Source organism: Vipera ursinii (assembly GCF_947247035.1).
Source record: "Vipera ursinii genome assembly, chromosome: 1".
In the NCBI taxonomy this organism is placed as follows: domain Eukaryota; kingdom Metazoa; phylum Chordata; class Lepidosauria; order Squamata; family Viperidae; genus Vipera; species Vipera ursinii.
Genome location: NC_139512.1, coordinates 183,663,636 through 183,682,141, shown reverse-complemented (window position 1 = coordinate 183,682,141; position 18,506 = coordinate 183,663,636). Strand labels below are relative to the sequence as shown.

Below are 18,506 nucleotides of genomic sequence, written 5' to 3'. Positions count from 1 at the left end.
TTGTTAAGTTAGTAACATGGTTGTTACTGGCTTCCCCCCTGACTTTGTCAGAAGGTTGCAAAAGGTGATCACATAAGAGTCACTGCAACTATCAAAAATATGAGTCAGTTGCCAAGTGTCTGGATTTTGATTACATAACCAAGGTGAAGATGCATGGTTGTTAAGTGTAAAAAAATCCCATCAGTCACTTTTTCAGTGCCATTATAACTTCAAACGTTCACTAACCAAACTTGCAAATCAAGGACTACTTGTATTGCACTCAAAGAGCCCAGTTAGGTGATATACTTCTCTCCCCCTTCAGACAATACAGAGAAACAGGGATGTAGGATCAGTATACCAATTACATTTCAGCCCATATCCCCTATTGATTTCACCCAGTAGTTTCATATAAACATTGAGTACTATCAAAGAAAGACAGCATCTTGGGGCATGCCATAGGAAGACTCCAGAGGACCAACGCAGTCGCTTCGTACAAATCTTGGGAATACTATTAAAAGCACAAATATTACATAAACTATCCCCAATTCATACAGCTGATGAAGGACTTCTGTCAATTGATTCAAAAGCCAGAGGAAAACCAAACGAGAAACACTGTTTCTCTCCTGTAAAAGTCAGCCAAATCAAGGCCATTTTATTCACATAACCCAGATGAAACACAGTCATTGCTAAGAACATTTTCAGTTGGATCACCACCCTCCTCTGGATTCCTTTACCCAGAAAGAGATATTTGCCTTTCTGGCCCAGAATAAGCAACTTCCTGAAAAGAGTAGTCAAAGCATTGCTTCTTTATGGGCAAGAAGAACTACCTCTTTATACAATGAAGCATTCAACCCCCTCCTAAGATAGTTTAATTGGGCAAGATGACTATCTTATTGGGCAAGAGTCAACATTTGCAGTCTGGACCCTCAACTGACAAAATTTAGACTGTTCCCACAAAACTAGACAAGAGGCTGCCTCAGACACTCTATTTAAATGTGAAATGATGGTAAAGGTAAAGGTTCCCCCGCACATGCGTGCTAGTCGTTTCCGAATCTCCGTTTCAAAGCCGAAGAGCCAGCGCTTGTCCGAGGACGTCTCCGTGGTCATGTGGCCGGCATGACTAGACGCCAAAGGCGCACGGAACGCTGTTACCTTCCCACTGTAGTGGTCCCTATTTTTCTACTTGCATTTTTACGTGCTTTCGAACTGCTAAGTTGGCAGAAGCTGGGACGAGTAACAGGCGCTCACTCTGCTATGAAATGATGGTAGCACTTCCTAATTATGGATTACTTTACCTTGGCATGTCTTGCAAATCTCCACATATCACATAACATTAGTATTAGGTATAATACTAATCTGCATGTAACTTTAAAAAGCTCTGTAGATTTGTTAGTTGAGAATGCAATAAAGCTTCCAAGAAAGTCCTTTTTACCACCATCACTGTAATATAGCCAGGTGCAATGACCCAGATGTTTCATTCAACCTCAGTAGTATTCTAGACATTAACCTCTTTGTTTCCCTGATTGCAGTACTAGCAAAAATCTAAGCACTGGTGAAGGGCAATGGCAGCAATTATGTCATTGCCCCTAAAATCCCACTGGATTTTATAATTTCAGAGGAAAGACTTTTTTAATGTGTTTCCTAATCCTGCATATTTCACCACAAAATGGTAGAAACATGACAAATGAGTGATTTCAATCCTAATTACATCCAGACTGCCTATGCCAATACCTGAAGTAAAATCTACCTTAAGGGTGTGTCTGTGATACATTTCTGTTAATTTACTTTAAGGGTAACTCCCACTGGTATTGATTAAAAGCTGGGGTCAGAGAAGTATCCTGAACATACTGTGTGTTCTGCTTCTGTGGGCAGAATAAGAGTGGTATCAAAAGTGGCTACAGATTCTGGTTTTGACATTGCGGCAATGCAGATGCAGGAAGATGGGTCTCCGTCTTTTGCATTCAATTTCGCCTCTACAGGGCGACTTTTGTCGAATTGTCTGGTGCGGGCTGATAATTCTGTCTCAGCTGCTATTCTGTCCAGATGTAGCCTGTCTAGTCTGGTGACTAGGTGGCGGCCCCAACGTAATTCAGCTGGGCTTTTGCCGGTGGTTGTGCAAGGGGTCGAGTGGTGGGCCAGAAGGAATTGAGCCAATCGTTGGTGCCAATTTCTGGCAATGATGCGTCGTAAGGCGTCCTTGGTTGCCCGGACCATGACTTCAGCCAGGCCGTTAGTGGATGGCCGGAAGGGAGCCCAGGTGATATGTTTAATCAAGTTGGCCCTGGTGAAATTCTGGAAGTCAGCAGAAGTGAATTGAGGTCCATTGTCTGAAACTATAATATTGGGGAGGCCGTGCGTGGCGAAGAGCCCCCTAAGCACTTGTACTGTGCTGGCTGTAGTCAGGCTTCTAACTGGGATGACCTCCAGCCACCTGGAATAGCTGTCCACTATGATAAGGAACAGTTGCTCCTGGAAGGGTCCAGCAAAGTCTATGTGGATCCTTGACCAGGGTTTGTGGGCTGACTCCCACTTGTGTAGGGGTGCGTGTGGTGGCCCTGGTCTGGATTGTTGGCATGGCTGGCATCCGGCAACATGTTCCTCTATGTGTTTATCCAACCCCGGCCACCAAAGGTAGCTGCGAGCTAAGGCCTTCATTTTTACCACCCCTGGGTGTCCCTCATGCAGGGCTAAGAGGGCTCTTTGCCTGTGTTTTTCAGGGATGACAACTCGGCTTCCCCATAAGATGCATCCATGGTGGGTGGATAATTCATTTCTCCTATTAAAGTAGGCCTGGAATTCAGGCCCTGGGCTATGGCCCTGCCAGCCAGAGGTTACCCAACCCAGTACCCTGCTGAGGAGCCTGTCTGTGGTTGTTGCAGAAGCTATGCCCTTTACTTGCAGGGGGCAATCTGGCACTTCTTCAATGGCCAAGATCTGTCCCCCTGGGGTTGGGTCTGGATCAATATCTGCTAAAGGCAGTCTACTCAGCCCATCAGCATGACACGTCTTTGCCGGGCTTGTACAGTAATTTGAACGTATATGCTGATAGAAATGTGGACCAGCGCAGAACCCTAGGGGACAGACTTTGGGGGGTTTGTTTGTCCATGGTGAAAAGTCCCAACAAGGGCTTGTGATCTGTAAAGATCGTAAATTCTCTGCCATATAGGTAATCGTGGAATTTTTTTAACCCCTGCAACAATGGCTAACGCTTCTTTATCTATTTGGGCATAATTCATCTCTGCTTTTGTTAATGTCCGTGAGTAATATGCTATTGGGTTCTGTAACCCTCCCAACTCCAGATGGCTCAGCACGGTGCCCACCCCATAAGGGGATGCATCGCATGCGATACAAATTGGTTTATGCTCATTATAGTGGGTGATGATAGATTTGCTGGATAGCAGCTCTTTTAGGTTCCTGAAACAGTTTTCATGGAGTGTGGTCCATTCCCATGGGGCATTTTTATCTAGTAATCTATGTAAGGGTTCTGCTCTTGCAGCTTTCTGGGGAAGGAAGGTATGGTAAAAATTTAAGAGCCCCAAGAAGGCTTGAAGCTCTGCTTTATTTTTTGGAGTAGGGGCTCTTTTAATAGCCCTCACCTTGGACTCTGTTGGATGAATGCCCTGTGCATCTATCCTGTAGCCCAGGAATTCTGTGGATGTTACCCCAACTGAACATTTTTCCCTTTTTAATTTTAACCCAGCAGTACGAAATCTGCTAAGTACTGTTTGTAGTCTTTCTGCTAGTGTCTCTTCATCTTCCCCCGCTATTAGGATGTTGTTGAAGTAAGGACACACTCCCGGAATGCCTTTCAAAGTTCGCTCCATGACTTCCTGGAAAATCCCAGGCGCGGCAGAAATGCCAAACTGTAGTCTGTGAACTTTGAAAGCCCCACGGTGTGTTTGCGCGTCTGCCGTCTCCCTGGTAACAGGGAGCTGCAAGTAAGTATGCGCGAGATCTAGCTTGCAGAAGATGGTGCCGGACTGAATGGCAGAGAGAACATGCTTCACCGAAGGAACAGGGTAAGCATGTGGGTTGACAGCGCGGTTGAAGGTGGCTTTATATTCAGCGCATATGCGCACGTCCCCGTTAGGTTTCACGGGGGTGACTATAGGGGTTTCCCAGGTCCCTCCTTCCACAGGTTCTAGCACCCCTAGTTTTAATAAGCGCTCCAGTTCGTCCTCGATTTTTTGTTTGAGGGCGAAGGGAACTCTTCTGGCCTTAATTCTAACGGGGAGGATGTCAGGTTTCAATTTCAGGGAGATTGGGGGCCCCATGTACTTCCCTAGGGAACCATCGAATACGTCTCCAAATTGTTTGCAGACGGATTTGAGCCTTTTGGCCTGGGTAAGGTGGACTCCTCCTAACCAAATACCCAAGGCCTCGAACCAGTTTAGTCCCACTAAGCTGGCCCCCTTTCCTTGGGTGACTACTACTTCAAGTGGGCCCTGGAATCCTCTGAATCTAACGTTTAAGGTGGCTATTCCCTTAAGCTTAATTGGGGCCTGTTGGAAGTCAGCCAATCTCATTTTAGTAGATTTTAGGGGAATTTGCTGTTTTCTAAGGCCACGGATTGAGTTATAGGTCTCCATAAAAATTATGGAGACCGAGGAGCCGGAATCCACCTCCATTTCACAGGGAATTCCCTGTAAATGGACTTTGATTCTAATTTTGGGCCTTAACAACTGATGGACATTTAATCGGTTATCAGGTGTTCCTTTCCAGTTAGTAGTCTGAACTGAGGGCCAGGGGGGCTCTGTGCATGGGGTGTAGGGGTTTGTCGTACCTGGTAGGGCTGAATCCAGGTGATAGACGTTCCCTCGGTTTCAGCTGCGACAGACGGTGCGGATGTGCCCTGTTTTGCCGCACTCGTGGCATTTGGCATTCCTGAACTTGCAGGATGCCCGTGGGTGGGCTGCTCCACAGCTGGAGCATCTCTGACTATTATTCGGCGTACGGGGGTTTTGGTAGGCCAACGCCAGTGGTTTGTTTAGAGGTCTTGCGGCACCTGGCTGTGACAGAGGTTTCTTGTAGCTCTGTTGGATTACATCGATTCTGATGTTGGAGTCTGTTATTTCTTCTTTGTTGTTGGCTGAGTTGGAGAGATGAATTGATCCGTGGGGTCTGTTGGAGCGCTGGTCTAGGTTTTCCTCACGAGTCATTTCGTATGCCCGGATCTCACTGACGACCTCGGCGAGACTCATGGTTGGTATGGCGACTATTTTCCTTTGGAGCTGTTTGTCGATGAGTCCTAGGACAATCTGGTCCTGGATCCTGTCTTCTAAGTCCGGGAAATGGCACCAGCAAGCGGCATGTCTGACAGCAGTAACGAAGTCTGTTGCAGCTTCCCCTGGCCACTGAGTCTGCTGGGCGAACTGCAGTTGCCAGTAAAGCTCTGAACGAACTGGTATAAAATGCTTGTTCAATAGGTCAGTCAGGACCGCATAAGGGACGGTGTTGACTGGGTCTGGGTTGCAGAGGCCGCTGAGGCATAGTAACGCTGCAGCCTTCGAGCGGTCTTCCATAATTTTGTTGAATAGAAGGTACCCTTCTACCTGCCCGAAGTGTGGTTCCCATCGCTCGGGATATTTGATGTCGAATTCTCTTATTTGTCCCAAAGATGTCATGCTGTCCTGGTGCCTGCTGCTTCACAGGTCTTGTGGGGCTATTTTCCCCAGTGACTTCAGCTCAGTGACTGTCAGCTTGTGACTTCGCTCCGTATTTGGCTCCGAGAAGCAGTACCACCTTCGTCGCCAGATGTATTGTTCGGCGGGTTCCCTGTTAGAAAAAGGACAGCAGGCTTGAGTGAGATCAGCTGTTTATTCGTCTCCTCAGGAACAACTTAGCGCGTTTCAAACCCCCTTATATAGTCCCGCTGGCGGACTCCTGGCCAATCCGTTTGGGGATTCTCCTGCTGCTTCCGCTCAACCAATCCCTGCTGACCGCGTGTGGAGCTGTCAGGTCGCAGTTGTTATCGGTAGCTGTCAGTGGTAGCTGCGTGTGGAGCTGTCAGCGGGAGCCGCGTGTGGAGCTGTCAGCTGTCAAAGAACTGTCAAACTTGCGAACATATGTTACAGAAACTGCCACAGAAAATAAGCCTAGGATAAATTTGTAATGAAAAGTTGCATGCCACTCCCGCCATCATCACCTTTTTTCTTCTCAGGAGGCCTTTCATAGCACTGGAAAAGATGGGAATAATTTCTGGCTTTCTACAGCAGACTCAGAAGATGATTAAAAAGTCAGAAGACTCTCAAGTTTTTCTTTTGCAATTCATGGTAGAAGAAACTCCTGTTTTGGAACGAGTCTTGACTTATTGAATTGACAATGACTAAGAAGACATTTTTCTTTCATCTCTTTGGGGGATGCACTCCAAGATGGTAACGTGAGTTTTTTTTTAAAAAAAAAACTGCACTAATGTCTTAAGTTAGTAAATCAAGGAACTGTGAATTTGGAGATTCAGAAGATGAGATGAAACTTGTATTTTGTGTTAGTGCTAAACTACCAAAAGAGAGACTATTAAGGGAGTCTGATTTAGTATTACAGGAAGCAATGTAGGTATCAGCCTGAGATACATGTTACTGTTCATTCTCTAATTAATGCTTGTCCACAATCACCTCACTGTGGTAATCTGCCTTGCTTGCTACTTTTATGTTTCAAAGAGCCAAACATTTCCATTAACGTAGGGGCAGCTGATTAAACAAGAGCATCTTTTATTATGTGACTTGAACAAGAGATCACAATGTCACCATCTTACCTGATTTGCTCTATCTACATTGTCCCTAAAAGGGAAAAATGCATCAGAGCTTAGTGAGACACCATTTAATTTTCCAATCCAGGCCCTTTTTTCTGCTTCAGTAAGGAAACTGGGGACTTCCTCGAAGTGTGCCTTCCACTTCGCAAAATCTTCACCCTGTAAAAATGTATTTTTAATCAACTGCTAGATGGAGGAAATCTCATTCATATAAACATGGCAAATACAGTGACAATGAAATATATTAAGCAGTAAGTCAAGTTGTCATCTTTGGTGATTAGATGTGCCACTGCCTTACAGGAGGATTCTTAAAAACTTGGCTCTTTCAGGTAGATCACTCTGTTGAGTCCTTAAGAATGAGTTGCTATTCCATAAGCCATGCCAGGTACCCCCATGCCTTCTTTGGAAGAGAATATATTTGGAATATATGTACACTCTAGGAAGCACAATATTCTTGAGGACTCTGCACCAGGCCCCTGAGGCTAGTAAGGAAGGGAGGGATGTGGTAGTACGTACTAATGGGGAAAGATAATGTTGATCAAAAGCCTTTGGAATATCCATGAGTTTCCCAAATATTTTTCAAGAGTCCCACAAATATGGCTCTCAGAATAATTTGCATCTGCTATAGTTAAATTAGATTTCATATAAATAGGTACCTTTATTGGTCTAAGGCTAATCCGGGCAGAATGTTTTTGCCCTCAATCATTAGTGATGGTTCTACAAAAGGGTTCCCTTCTCAAAGGAAGTTTAACTAGTTTAAGTAATTGGTACAGGTAGTCCTTGAGTCATAACAGTTACCCAGCAGCACGTAAAGGGTGCTTCGGTGCTGCCCAGGCTGGAACCAAAGGAGGCCTACAGGGATGTGGTAGATCTTCTTACAGATGATTCCATCCATGTGCAAAAATGAGCATATGTAAGAACGCGAGATCTGAGGAAAAAAAGCAGCTTTGCCAGCATCTGAGAAAAAGTTGCCCATTGTATGGCCCAGACTGTTCAAAAGATAAGTGAGTGATTGGTAATAGGGGGTTGGGGAGGCCTTGAGATGCTGGAAGCAGGTGGTCCTGTTCCTGCACTAGGCCTCCTATGGTCTTTGTTACCCCGAGGAACCCCATGTACACTTAATTACCCATGCATTCGATTAACCTTTGAATTGGAGAGGGATGAGGCTCGTTTATTTAATGTGATTCAGTTAATGTTACGACCTTACTGGGCAGGCTCCATTACGATTGTATCTCAGTGTTCTCAATCGGCTTCTGGTTTGCGCACACGGCACTGGCGGATGTGCCGGGAGAAGCTCTCCCCTGCCGTCCGGTCTTACTTCATCAGAGGACCCTGCAAAGGGTTAAGTCGCCCTGGAGGGGCAACCACCGTGAGAAGGCTATCTCTCTGCAATTGCGGAAGGGCGGCAGCCCTCCATTTGATCCGTAGTTACTCCTCTGGCCCAAAGAAGAGATCAGCCACTAAGTCATTCCCTGCCAAAAGCCAAATCACTAGCAAGCACAACGAAGCAATCTTTGGGTGAGACCTTACCCTTCTTACTTCCTTAATTACTTTCCTGTGGGACTTTCTTGAAAATCTCTTCCCCCCTTCTTGAAAATTTGGCAACTGCTTACTTGGGGATTTACAACCTTAAAGCCTCAAAAGAAATTAAATGACTAATCTAAATAACTAAGCAACTCTATCTGTACCTCTGAAATTTTTGGGCCACTAAAAATTTTTTATTGTCTATTTTTATGGGGACCTACTATCCTATTTACTACTGAAATGAATTAATTGGATAAAAGACATATTATATTACTCTGCAAAAGGATTGTACCTGCTATTGAGGACATCTTGTGCCGAAACCTGGTATAGCAAGTAAACCTTTTTTTTACTCTGAGACCTGGCTTTAACAGATTTGTCCTTGACACTATATTTAAAGATAAAAATTGGGAACATCTGGCACTGAAAACAACCTTTAGGAATAGTGGAGGTAGACATTGATTGACTTTTATTAAAATAGCCTCCACTAAAGGCCTATCTGTAAAATATTAAAGAAATGGAAGATTATATCCTACCACTTGACTATAAACTTATACTTGATACAATTTTGGCAAAGACTGCAGAAATAAAAGCCAGACATAAAGACAAATTTGATAGCACAAACTCACCAAATGAGACTCTTACTTCAATTGATGAATTGACAATCCAAAAACAAACAGAGAATGAGGAATTTGACAAGAAAACAGGGGATTTTAAAGTACAAGTACAATCTACTGAGAGCCTTGAAGCCCAAACTTTGATTTCAACTATAAAACCTACATTCCAACAAGGAACAGAAGCTGAAGAAAGCAATACTAAGATGGAGGATGCCAAAGGCCTTCAAATACAGTACACCAAGACTTCAACCAAACAAAAAATAATTACAACACCAGATATGACCTCTTACGTAAGCCAGATGGATTGAAAAGAAGAAAAAGATCAGAGTGAACCAAGAACAACTGCACTATGCCAAACATAGGGATTGGATTTACTGGAACAAAAATTTAATGACTACAAAGGGGTCACTCTCTATGATAAATTGATAACTGGATGGTCTCCCTGGATTCAAACAACATGTTTAGGAAGAAAGGGAGACATATTTGAGAAGCTAAAGGCAATGATATGGAAGCCTGACTGGCACAAAAAGCTAGAATTAAATGAATTTTTCTTCTTTTTCTGTTGTAAGTGTTAGGACTTGCAATAATAAAGCTCAATTTTTTCTCTCAATTGTTATAAGATATAAACTGAGTCTATATTTAGGATCTAGATCTTTAAGGGAATGAAAATTAGCTACAAATAATAAAACATACTTTCTTAACTATAGATGAATTGTAAGGATGACAAATAGTGTATGTATGTATTTCAGATATGATAATTACTATATAATGAAATAGATTAGCTATCAGAACATAACTTTGAATTATATTATAGAATTTGCAATGATATAATAAAAGATATTATTTTAAAAAATAGATGAACTACTAAGATGTTAAATAGAATATATGTGTTGTAATGACAGAGCTAAAAAAATTTCTTAATGGGCTAAGGCACGGGTCGGCAACCCGCGGCTCTTTGAGCCGTCTCCTGCGGCTCCTAGCCGCCCGGTGCGCGCGCACCTCTTCGAACGGGCAGTGGTGTGCGCGCACCTTTCCAAATGGAGTGTGGCACCGCCCGTTTGGAGAGGTGCACGTGCACCTCTCCGAACGGGCGGAGGTGCGCGCGCACCTCACCAAACCTTTGGAGAGGTGCGCGTGTACCTCCGCGCGAACGGGCAGCGGCTCCACTTCTTGGAAAAGCTGCCGCGGCCCATCTGCAAAGCTGGGCCAAATTTGGATGGGTCCCGCTCTACATGCGAGGCTCCCCAAGTTAATTCAGAAAGGAGTGGATCTGTGTTAGAGGCGCATGGAGTTCGTCCACCCCTCCGAAGCTCTCGTGTTTCTTGCGCGAGGTAATCGCCCAGAGAAGCCGCTTCGGGTTACAACACAGCGAAAGGTAACGAGATGATCCGCATGTGAGCAAACTCACCAGGGGACCCTTGTTGCCCCCCCCCCAGCTTTCCGTCCCCTCCACCCCGAAACCCTTAATTGCAAGACGCCTTCCCATTGACCGAGGTCTCCTCTTCTTTCGTCTGCCTTCCTCTGCCTCCTCCTCCCTTATACACCTACTATCCACTTTTATGCTTCCTTAGACCCTCCCGCCCCTGCCCCGACGGTTCCCTTCCAGCGGCCGCAGACTCTCGCCTTCGGGGTGCGCGCGAAAGCCGCTGATCTTTAGGTGAAGGGCAAGCTAAGGGCAGGGCGGCAGCATCTCGGTCCTAAATAGGAATGTGCAGAGCTCGCGCGCACATGCTCACTGGGACCTCGTGAGGACTTCGGAGGGCACGTTTCTCGAAGGGAAAGCGAATTGCGCTTTTGCCGGCTGTGGACTTTCAAGTCCGAGAGTGGCGGCGGCGGCTGCCTTTTAGCGCCGGCAGGCTCGTTCCTTCGCTCGAGCGCTGGCGGAGTCGGGGAGCTCGGCGGCGCCTACGCTCAATAGCAAACTGTGGCGGTGCCACTCTCCATTTGGAGAGGTGCGTGCGCACCACTGCCCTTTCGAAGAGGGAGAAGCGGGATACTGGTTGGGTGGGGGAGCGACAAAAGCGGGGGGGAGAGAGAAACGGCTCCGCCTTTGGTTCCCCGTCCTAAAGCACAGGGGCGCTAGAGAAAGTTTGGAGTTAGGTAAGGAAGCACAAAATTCAGGAAGGAAAGCGGGGCGGCGGGCGAACCGGGAGCATTGGGGGGGCGGAGGGGAGCGATTACTGTCTCGCTACTAAAACGAGGGCCGGCCACTCCGCTGGGGCGAGCGTGCCTGTCCTGCTCCCTTTCTCTTCCAAGCGGCGCTGCTCAGCGGAGATGGCAAGAGGGCAAGAGCCTCTGCGGGCAGGGAGGGAGGAGCGGCGAGAAAGGGACGTTTGGGGTCTCTCGCCAAGGGGTGTAAGCTGAGGAACCCCAAAAATCTTTGAGTAGAAAAGGAGGAGCTTTGGCAGGGAGGGAAGTGAGGTTGGAAAAGCAGGCCGGGCGAAGGAAGGAAGCAGAGGCGGCAGCTTTGCAGACGGGCCGTCGCGCAACCGGGAACCGGTTCCATCACTCATTAAAAAAATGGCAACCATGCGCGCCCGCAAGAAAAAAACTTTTTTGCGCATGCGCGTGCATGGACGCACGCACGCGGCTCCCACTTTTTTTTATGTGTGATGGAACCGGTTCCCAGTGGCTCTTTTCCTTTTTCGGGTTGCCGACCCCTGGGCTAAGGGGAATCTTTAAAAGATACACATTGATTTTATACTTAACTTTTAGACCTTTAAAGGAAAGGAAACTTATTTATTAGAATTGATTTATTTTACAGAATTTGGAAGGATACAACAAAAGATATTTTCTCAATAATTACTGAACTATTAAGATGTTAAATAGAATAAATTTGTATAACATAAGAATGTACTGAAATGAACAATATATTATTTTAGACAGGATAATTACTATATAATGAAATGGGGAAATGTGGGCTACCCAAAAATTAAATTTATATATATATATATGTGTGTGTGTGTGTGTGTGTGTGTGTGTGTGTGTGTGTGTGTGTGTGTATACATATATATACATATATACATACATATATATACATATATACATATATACATATATACATATATGTTGTTGTTAGCTGCGAAGTCGTGTCCGACCCATCGCGACCCTATGGACAACATTCCTCCAGGCCTTCCTGTCCTCTACCATCTTCTGGAGTCCATTTAAGCTCACGCCTACTGCTTCAGTGACTCCGTCCAGCCACCTCATTCTCTGTCGTCCCCTTCTTCTATTGCCCTCGATCTTCCCCAGCATTAGGCTCTTCTCTAGGGAGTCCTTCCTTCTCATTAGGTGGCCAAAGTACTTGAGTTTTAGCTTCAGGATCTGGCCTTCTAAAGAGCAGTCAGGATTGATCTCCTCTAGGACTGACCGGTTTGATCGCCTTGCAGTCCAAGGGACTCGCAGGAGTCTTCTCCAGCACCACAGTTCAAAGGCCTCAATTCTTTGGCGCTCAGCCTTTCTTATGGTCCAACTTTCACTACCATACATTGCAACTGGAAAGACCATAGCCTTGACTATACGCACTTTTGTTGACAGGGTGATGTCTCTGCTTTTTAGTGTGCTGTCTAGATTTGCCATGGCTTTCCTCCCCAGGAGCAAGCGTCTTTTAATTTCTTGGCTACAGTCCCCATCTGCAGTGATCTTGGAGCCCAGGAAAATAAAATCTGTCACTACCTCCATTTCTTCCCCATCTATTTGCCAGGAATTGAGAGGGCCAGATGCCATGATCTTGGTTTTCTTAATGTTAAGTTTCAACCCAAGTTTTGCACTCTCCTTCTTCACCTGCAACAAGAGGCTCTTTAGTTCTTCTTCACTTTCTGCCATTAGAGTGGTATCATCTGCGTATCTTAGGTTGTTGATATTTCTTCCGGCAATCTTAATTCCAACTTTTGATTCATCTATATATACATATATACATATATACATATATACATATATACATATATACATATATACATATATACATATATACATACATACATACATACATACATACATACATACATACATATATATATATATATATATATATATATATATATATATATATATATGGTAGTTCGGATTATCTTATTCCAATCAGGTAAAACGTAGAAACAGGACATGTATATGTATATGTGAAAATATAATGAAAATTATTCTAATTGATTGTGTTATAATTAGAAATGTATTAATTTGATTTGACTATGCTATCATAACTAATGAAGCAGTAGGCGTGAGCTTAAATGGACTCCAGAAGATGGTAGAGGACAGGAAGGCCTGGAGGAACGTTGTCCATGGGGTCACGATGGGTCGGACACAACTTCGCAGCTAACAACAACAACAATCATAACTAAGGGAATTGTAGAGGGAATTCTTATTGATGTAACTTGACCTATCTACAAATGACTTTGTTACTTACTATTGTTTACTTTTAACTACCCAACCACCGTATTGCTTCATAAATACTTGGATGTAAAACTAAAAAATCAATAAAACTTGTATTAAAAAAAACAAATGTTCTCAATCTAAAAACAGACACATTTTTATGCAGTCCAGACAAAATCTCAGGGATTAGCAACATCAAAAGCCTTTATGGACTGATATGGAAAAGCTATGAAACTGGTGGTCCTAATATTATTCTCTTCTAATAATCCTTCCAAGGGTATGTTAAATAAACAGAAACATGAACATTTTTTTTTCAGGAAGATATGACAAATGTTATCAAAGTTACCCATCACTTCTGGAATTTAGCTGCTATGAAGGACCAGAACCAGCACAAAATAATGACCTTGTGTTCTATTCTAGACTCTTCCCCAAAATGCAGAATAATAGCCAAGTGTCCCAAACCTTTGAAAAAACAGACTAACTTCAACAATACTCATTCCAATATGATCCTAATCTAGCACAACCATTAGGGATGAGAGATCCCTAAGCTCGTTTTGGATATGCATACTATATTTTTTTAATAAAGCAAGGATAAATTTCAATGTTTGAAACGCTTTGTTTTGAATCATAGTTCATTAGGAACAAATGATAATGATATGGATCAGCGTTTTTCAAATTTGACAACTCTGATGAGTGGACTTCAACTCCCAGAATTGGAGCTGAGCTCCTCACGATTCTGGCTGGAAAATTCTGGGTTGAAGTCCACATATGATTTTAGAGTTGTTTCCAGTGATGTGCCTGATTGCTTTACCTCACCAATGGTCCCAGTAACATATTGATCAATAGCATTGGAGATCTCTGCTCTTTTTACTCCAGTTTTGAACTTCATGGAAAGCACTTGTGGGTGATGTCTGAGCCACCAGAATTCTGCCTTGTCTCCAGCCAGGCGGGTACAGTGGATACGGGATTGCTGCCCTGCCCCAATTCCAATCACCTAAAACACATGAAACAATATAATTAAAAGGCATATGAAAAATTTTGTATATACTTTGTTATGTCAGTATCACTAAAGGCCATGACAGTAGAATCATATTTTGTTTTCCTTACAGCATTACTAGTAAACAGAGTTTTATTATTTCAAATCACAGGATTTCAAGTTAATAGTACACACTATAAACTTAGGACCTTCTCACTACTCAACTTTTGTTGCTCAGTCCTTTTATTTGAAAAATTATCTTATTTCCAGTAAGCTACATTTCTCCTCCAGTGACTGCACCAGTAGCAGCAGCAGCCTCTGCTTACTCAGCAGAAAATAATTATTCAGTTGTCTCACTCTGCAATCCTCTCTCAGGCCTTTTAGAATAAATACTACATACCACTTAAAGCAGGGGTGTCAAACTCGCCACGTCATGTCACATGACGTGTCGTAATGTATCGCAACTTTTTCCCCATTGCCGGAGCTGGGGTGGGTGTGGTTTCAGCATGATGCATCCGCCCCGCAGGCCAACAGTTTGACACCCCTGACTTAAAGGGAACATTTTTTAGGGAGCTCCTGCCTGAGCTTCTCCATTGATGTCACATTAACTGACTCTCTGAAAACTGACTGCCTTTTACTTGTTCTATAGGCACTGCAGGATATTCAGCAAGAAGCAATCAATTATTCACAATGCAAAAAAAGTCGCAGGATTCACCTCTTGCAATGAAAAGGAAATCCAGGGATATCTTTTCACCCCATACCTAATCCCTTAGACCAGAGCTTGCCAACCTTTCTAGGTTGGCAGCCCCAAGGGAAAGGGAGAAGCAGGGAAATGTGTGCACTCCCCCTACATGCGCACATGCAAAACAGGTGTGCGCATGGCAGGGGTGCTAGCATTTGCGTGGAGGCACAAGTGGGCCACATGTACTGGTGGGGCTAGCACCTCTGCACATGCGCAAACAGGTCGCTAGCACTAATATGCATGTGAAAATGGGCCACTAGCGCCCCTGCACATGCCCAAATAGAGCTGCTAGCCATTCCTGCAGCCTGGTGGCCAAAAGGCCATGGACCGATATCAGGTCATAGATTGGGGACCCCTGCCTTAAGACTACAAACTGCTCAGATTATTGTTCCTTCTCCTTGTTGAACTCTGCTGCAAAATTTCCTTGTTTTGTTATATATATCAAGCTACAAACCCCTTTAGGACTGCAGCCTGCTTCTAACTTGCCAAAAGATGGGGAAGGAAGGGAAGAAGCTGCTGTAGAATTGTGTTGGCGAAACTAAAGTCTGTTCTCATAACAATTACTAGAAGATTATTGGACAACATGACCTGTACTGTCAGAGAGGGGGTGGGAGAAATTTCGTTCTTTAAATTAATTGCTTCCCACCATTTCCTTAGAGCTAGCTTCCCTTTGACCCTATCCATTTGATTCTGCTCAATAAAAGTAATCATTATAAGTTTGCAATGGCTCTGATGTTTTGCTTGGTTGGGCCTTACAGCCGGGGGTTCACAATATATTTAGTTCAATGCACTTTCAGCCCTATCTGTAATTTGTAAGAACAGTGATTAAAGAGGGTGTTGCAATAAAGATTAAAGAATACTCAGCAATGATTATAACAATACAGATAAAATACAACTTGGAAGTTTGTTTCCTTGGGAGGAACAATAGTAGTTACTTCTATTTCAAGCTTCTGTGGTCTTTAATTGAACCAGGAATAATGGTAGAGTTTAATGGGAATGGCTAATTATTTAATCATATTATGAAAACAAAATTATTTTCAAATTCAATTGGAGATAGAAATAAGCAAAAGCTTTGTGAATCCTTCAAGAGTAACTTTCTACAACTCAAGATAAAACAAGAGTGACATTTTAGAAATCTTTGTAAACTCAGGATTAAGTAATGGAGAGAGCACTGAGGAATATAGTGCTAATGTGATTACAGCCTATTCTATTGCAATAGAAATATTATAAGACAACATGTGGAATTTAGAGTACACTTCATATAGTGACCATTCAAAGTTATAATGGCACTGAAAAATGTTTCTTATGACAGTTTTCCACTTACGACCGTTGCAGCATTCCCATAATCACATGATCAAAATTCAGATGCTTTGCAACTGGCTCGTATTTGATAGTTAAAATGTCCCAGAGTCATGTGATCAACTTTTGTAACCTTCTGACAAGTAGTCAATGGGGAATCCAGATTCACTTAACCATGTTACCAACTTAACAACTACATTATTCACTTAACAACTGTAGCAAGATATGTCATAAAATGGGCCAAAATTCACTTAACTATTTTGCTTAGTAATAAAAATTTTGAGCTTAATTATGGTCATAAGCCGAGGACTACTCATAAAAGCATTAGAAGGATGCCCAAATTATATTCAATTAAAAACCTAGCAGTTCGAAAGCACGTAAAAATGCAAGTAGAAAAATAGGGACCACTACGGTGGGAAGATCACAGCGTTCCATGCGCCTTTGGCGTCTAGTCATGCCGGCCACATGACCCCAGAGACATCCTTGGACAAGCGCTAGCTCTTCGGCTTTTGAAACGGAGATGAGCACCGGCCCCTACAGTCAGAAACAACTAGCATGCATGTGCGGGGGAACCTTTACCTTTACCTTTAAGCCAAAGGTACATATTTATACCATTCAAAAGAATCCATTTAAACTGAGAGTTGCAAAAATACAGACCTCAGAAACTGATATAAATTTAGAACCATCTGAGATACACAAACATATGAAATTGTTTAGAATTCCCGGAATCACTATTCATTAAGTTTAGCATTTAAGGATCTCAGAACTATGAATTCTAGAACGAACCGGCTCATTGCAAGACAATGATAAAGCAAAATGAAGATGCTATAATGTATCAGGGACTACTATGCTGCAAGGACACCAAATCTGAAGGCTGAACTTTATTGGAAACAATACACATTTAGATGGATGGGCTAGAAAATATATGAAGGAACACTATACTTAATGAGCCCACTAAGTGGAAAGACAGAGAGAAATAAACAATAGAAGAGATATAACAGTAGAAGAGATGTGGTTATGTGAATGTTTTAAAGATTTTTTAAAAAACTTCTTCAAATATACAAGCCACATGTGCACTTGTCCCAAGTCCACCTACTTCACATTTTTGAAGAGACAGAGGTGTATATATATGTTTCCATCTCTGTTTTAAAGGCCTAAACTATATCAAAAACTGAAATAAAATACAAATCAAACTCTGAATTGAAAAAGCTTTAAGATACTTAGTCCTATCCCTTGGTGACCTCATTTGTCATATACCTCCTGTAGTTCTTGCAGGTTTGACCCATTCCTCTTTAAGAAGCCAAATCTATGTCTGCTTTTAGGCATACCATCCACTATTACTAAACACATAACAATCTTTTTAAGCTGTAGTCATTTTGTGGATATATTTGTGCTCATTAACCACTCTTCAATTCTATAGTCTAGCAGGCAAATCTCTGCCTATGCATGAAACTATTAAAACATTGTTAATCTAGGTCAGGGGTTCCCAACCAGGGGTGCTTGCACCCCCTGGGGGTGTGAGACAATATTCCAGGGTGTGTGAAAACCTGGGTTTTCAAAATTATAGTGTATATGCATAATTTGTTGCCGTTATTTCAAACTTTTGTAAGTGGTGCGAGAATATATCAGAAGCATTCTAGGGGTGCACAATATAGAAAAGGTTGGGAGCCGCTAATCTACAAGAAATTAGTTCAAGTCTCAATATATATGTGCATAACCCAAATATACTAATCAAATATATGAGTGTCTAAAATGACCGGAGATCTGTCATTTCAAATTGAAAGTGTTTATCAGCAAAAGATCTTAGTCTGTTTTGGATGATTCCCTTAGTACTGTGGTGGCGCAACTATGGCATGTGTGCCACAGGCGGCACGCACAGCCCTCTCTGTGCGCTCGCGCTCCATCGCCCCAGTCCTAGGCCTTCAGCTAGGTTTGATAAAACCTTTTTGCTTTAGACCTCTGCCGCCGTGTGCAAAAAAAAAGGTTCAATCAATCAATCAATTTCAATTTCTCGCAGGGGAAAAAAAGGTTTCACAAAGTTGGAATTGACTGATTGAACATTATTTTTAGTCCCACACAGCGGTGGAGGAAGTGACACGTTGGAGCTGGAAAGAAGGTACCACGTGGGGGTGGGGGGAGTGGTGGGAACAGGGCACTCTGTGCGAGGGATGGGGAGGGTGTCTGTGCATGGGGTGGAGAAGCAATGCAGTGGCGCTATCATGGTGGTAGACCAGTTGCTTCCCTCCCCGCCAGACA

The 18,506-nt window shown here is 43.3% G+C and overlaps 1 protein-coding gene across 2 annotated transcripts in view; it reads right to left on the bottom strand.

The window, feature by feature from the left end:
* Positions 1-18,506, bottom strand: part of ATIC (5-aminoimidazole-4-carboxamide ribonucleotide formyltransferase/IMP cyclohydrolase) — a 61,730-nt gene that overhangs the window by 2,758 nt on the left and 40,466 nt on the right. Inside the window, exons 14-16 of one of the 2 annotated variants that reach the window (XM_083374474.1) lie at positions 14,045-14,227; positions 6,731-6,886; positions 5,760-6,014 (exon numbers count right to left, since the gene is read on the bottom strand). In XM_083374474.1, the coding sequence (XP_083230600.1) occupies positions 5,961-6,014; positions 6,731-6,886; positions 14,045-14,227 (393 nt within the window). In that variant the 3' untranslated portion in view covers positions 5,760-5,960. Of the gene's footprint in view, positions 1-5,759; positions 6,015-6,730; positions 6,887-14,044; positions 14,228-18,506 lie in introns of those variants that run through there. The other variant, XM_083374473.1, reaches the window with a different exon arrangement.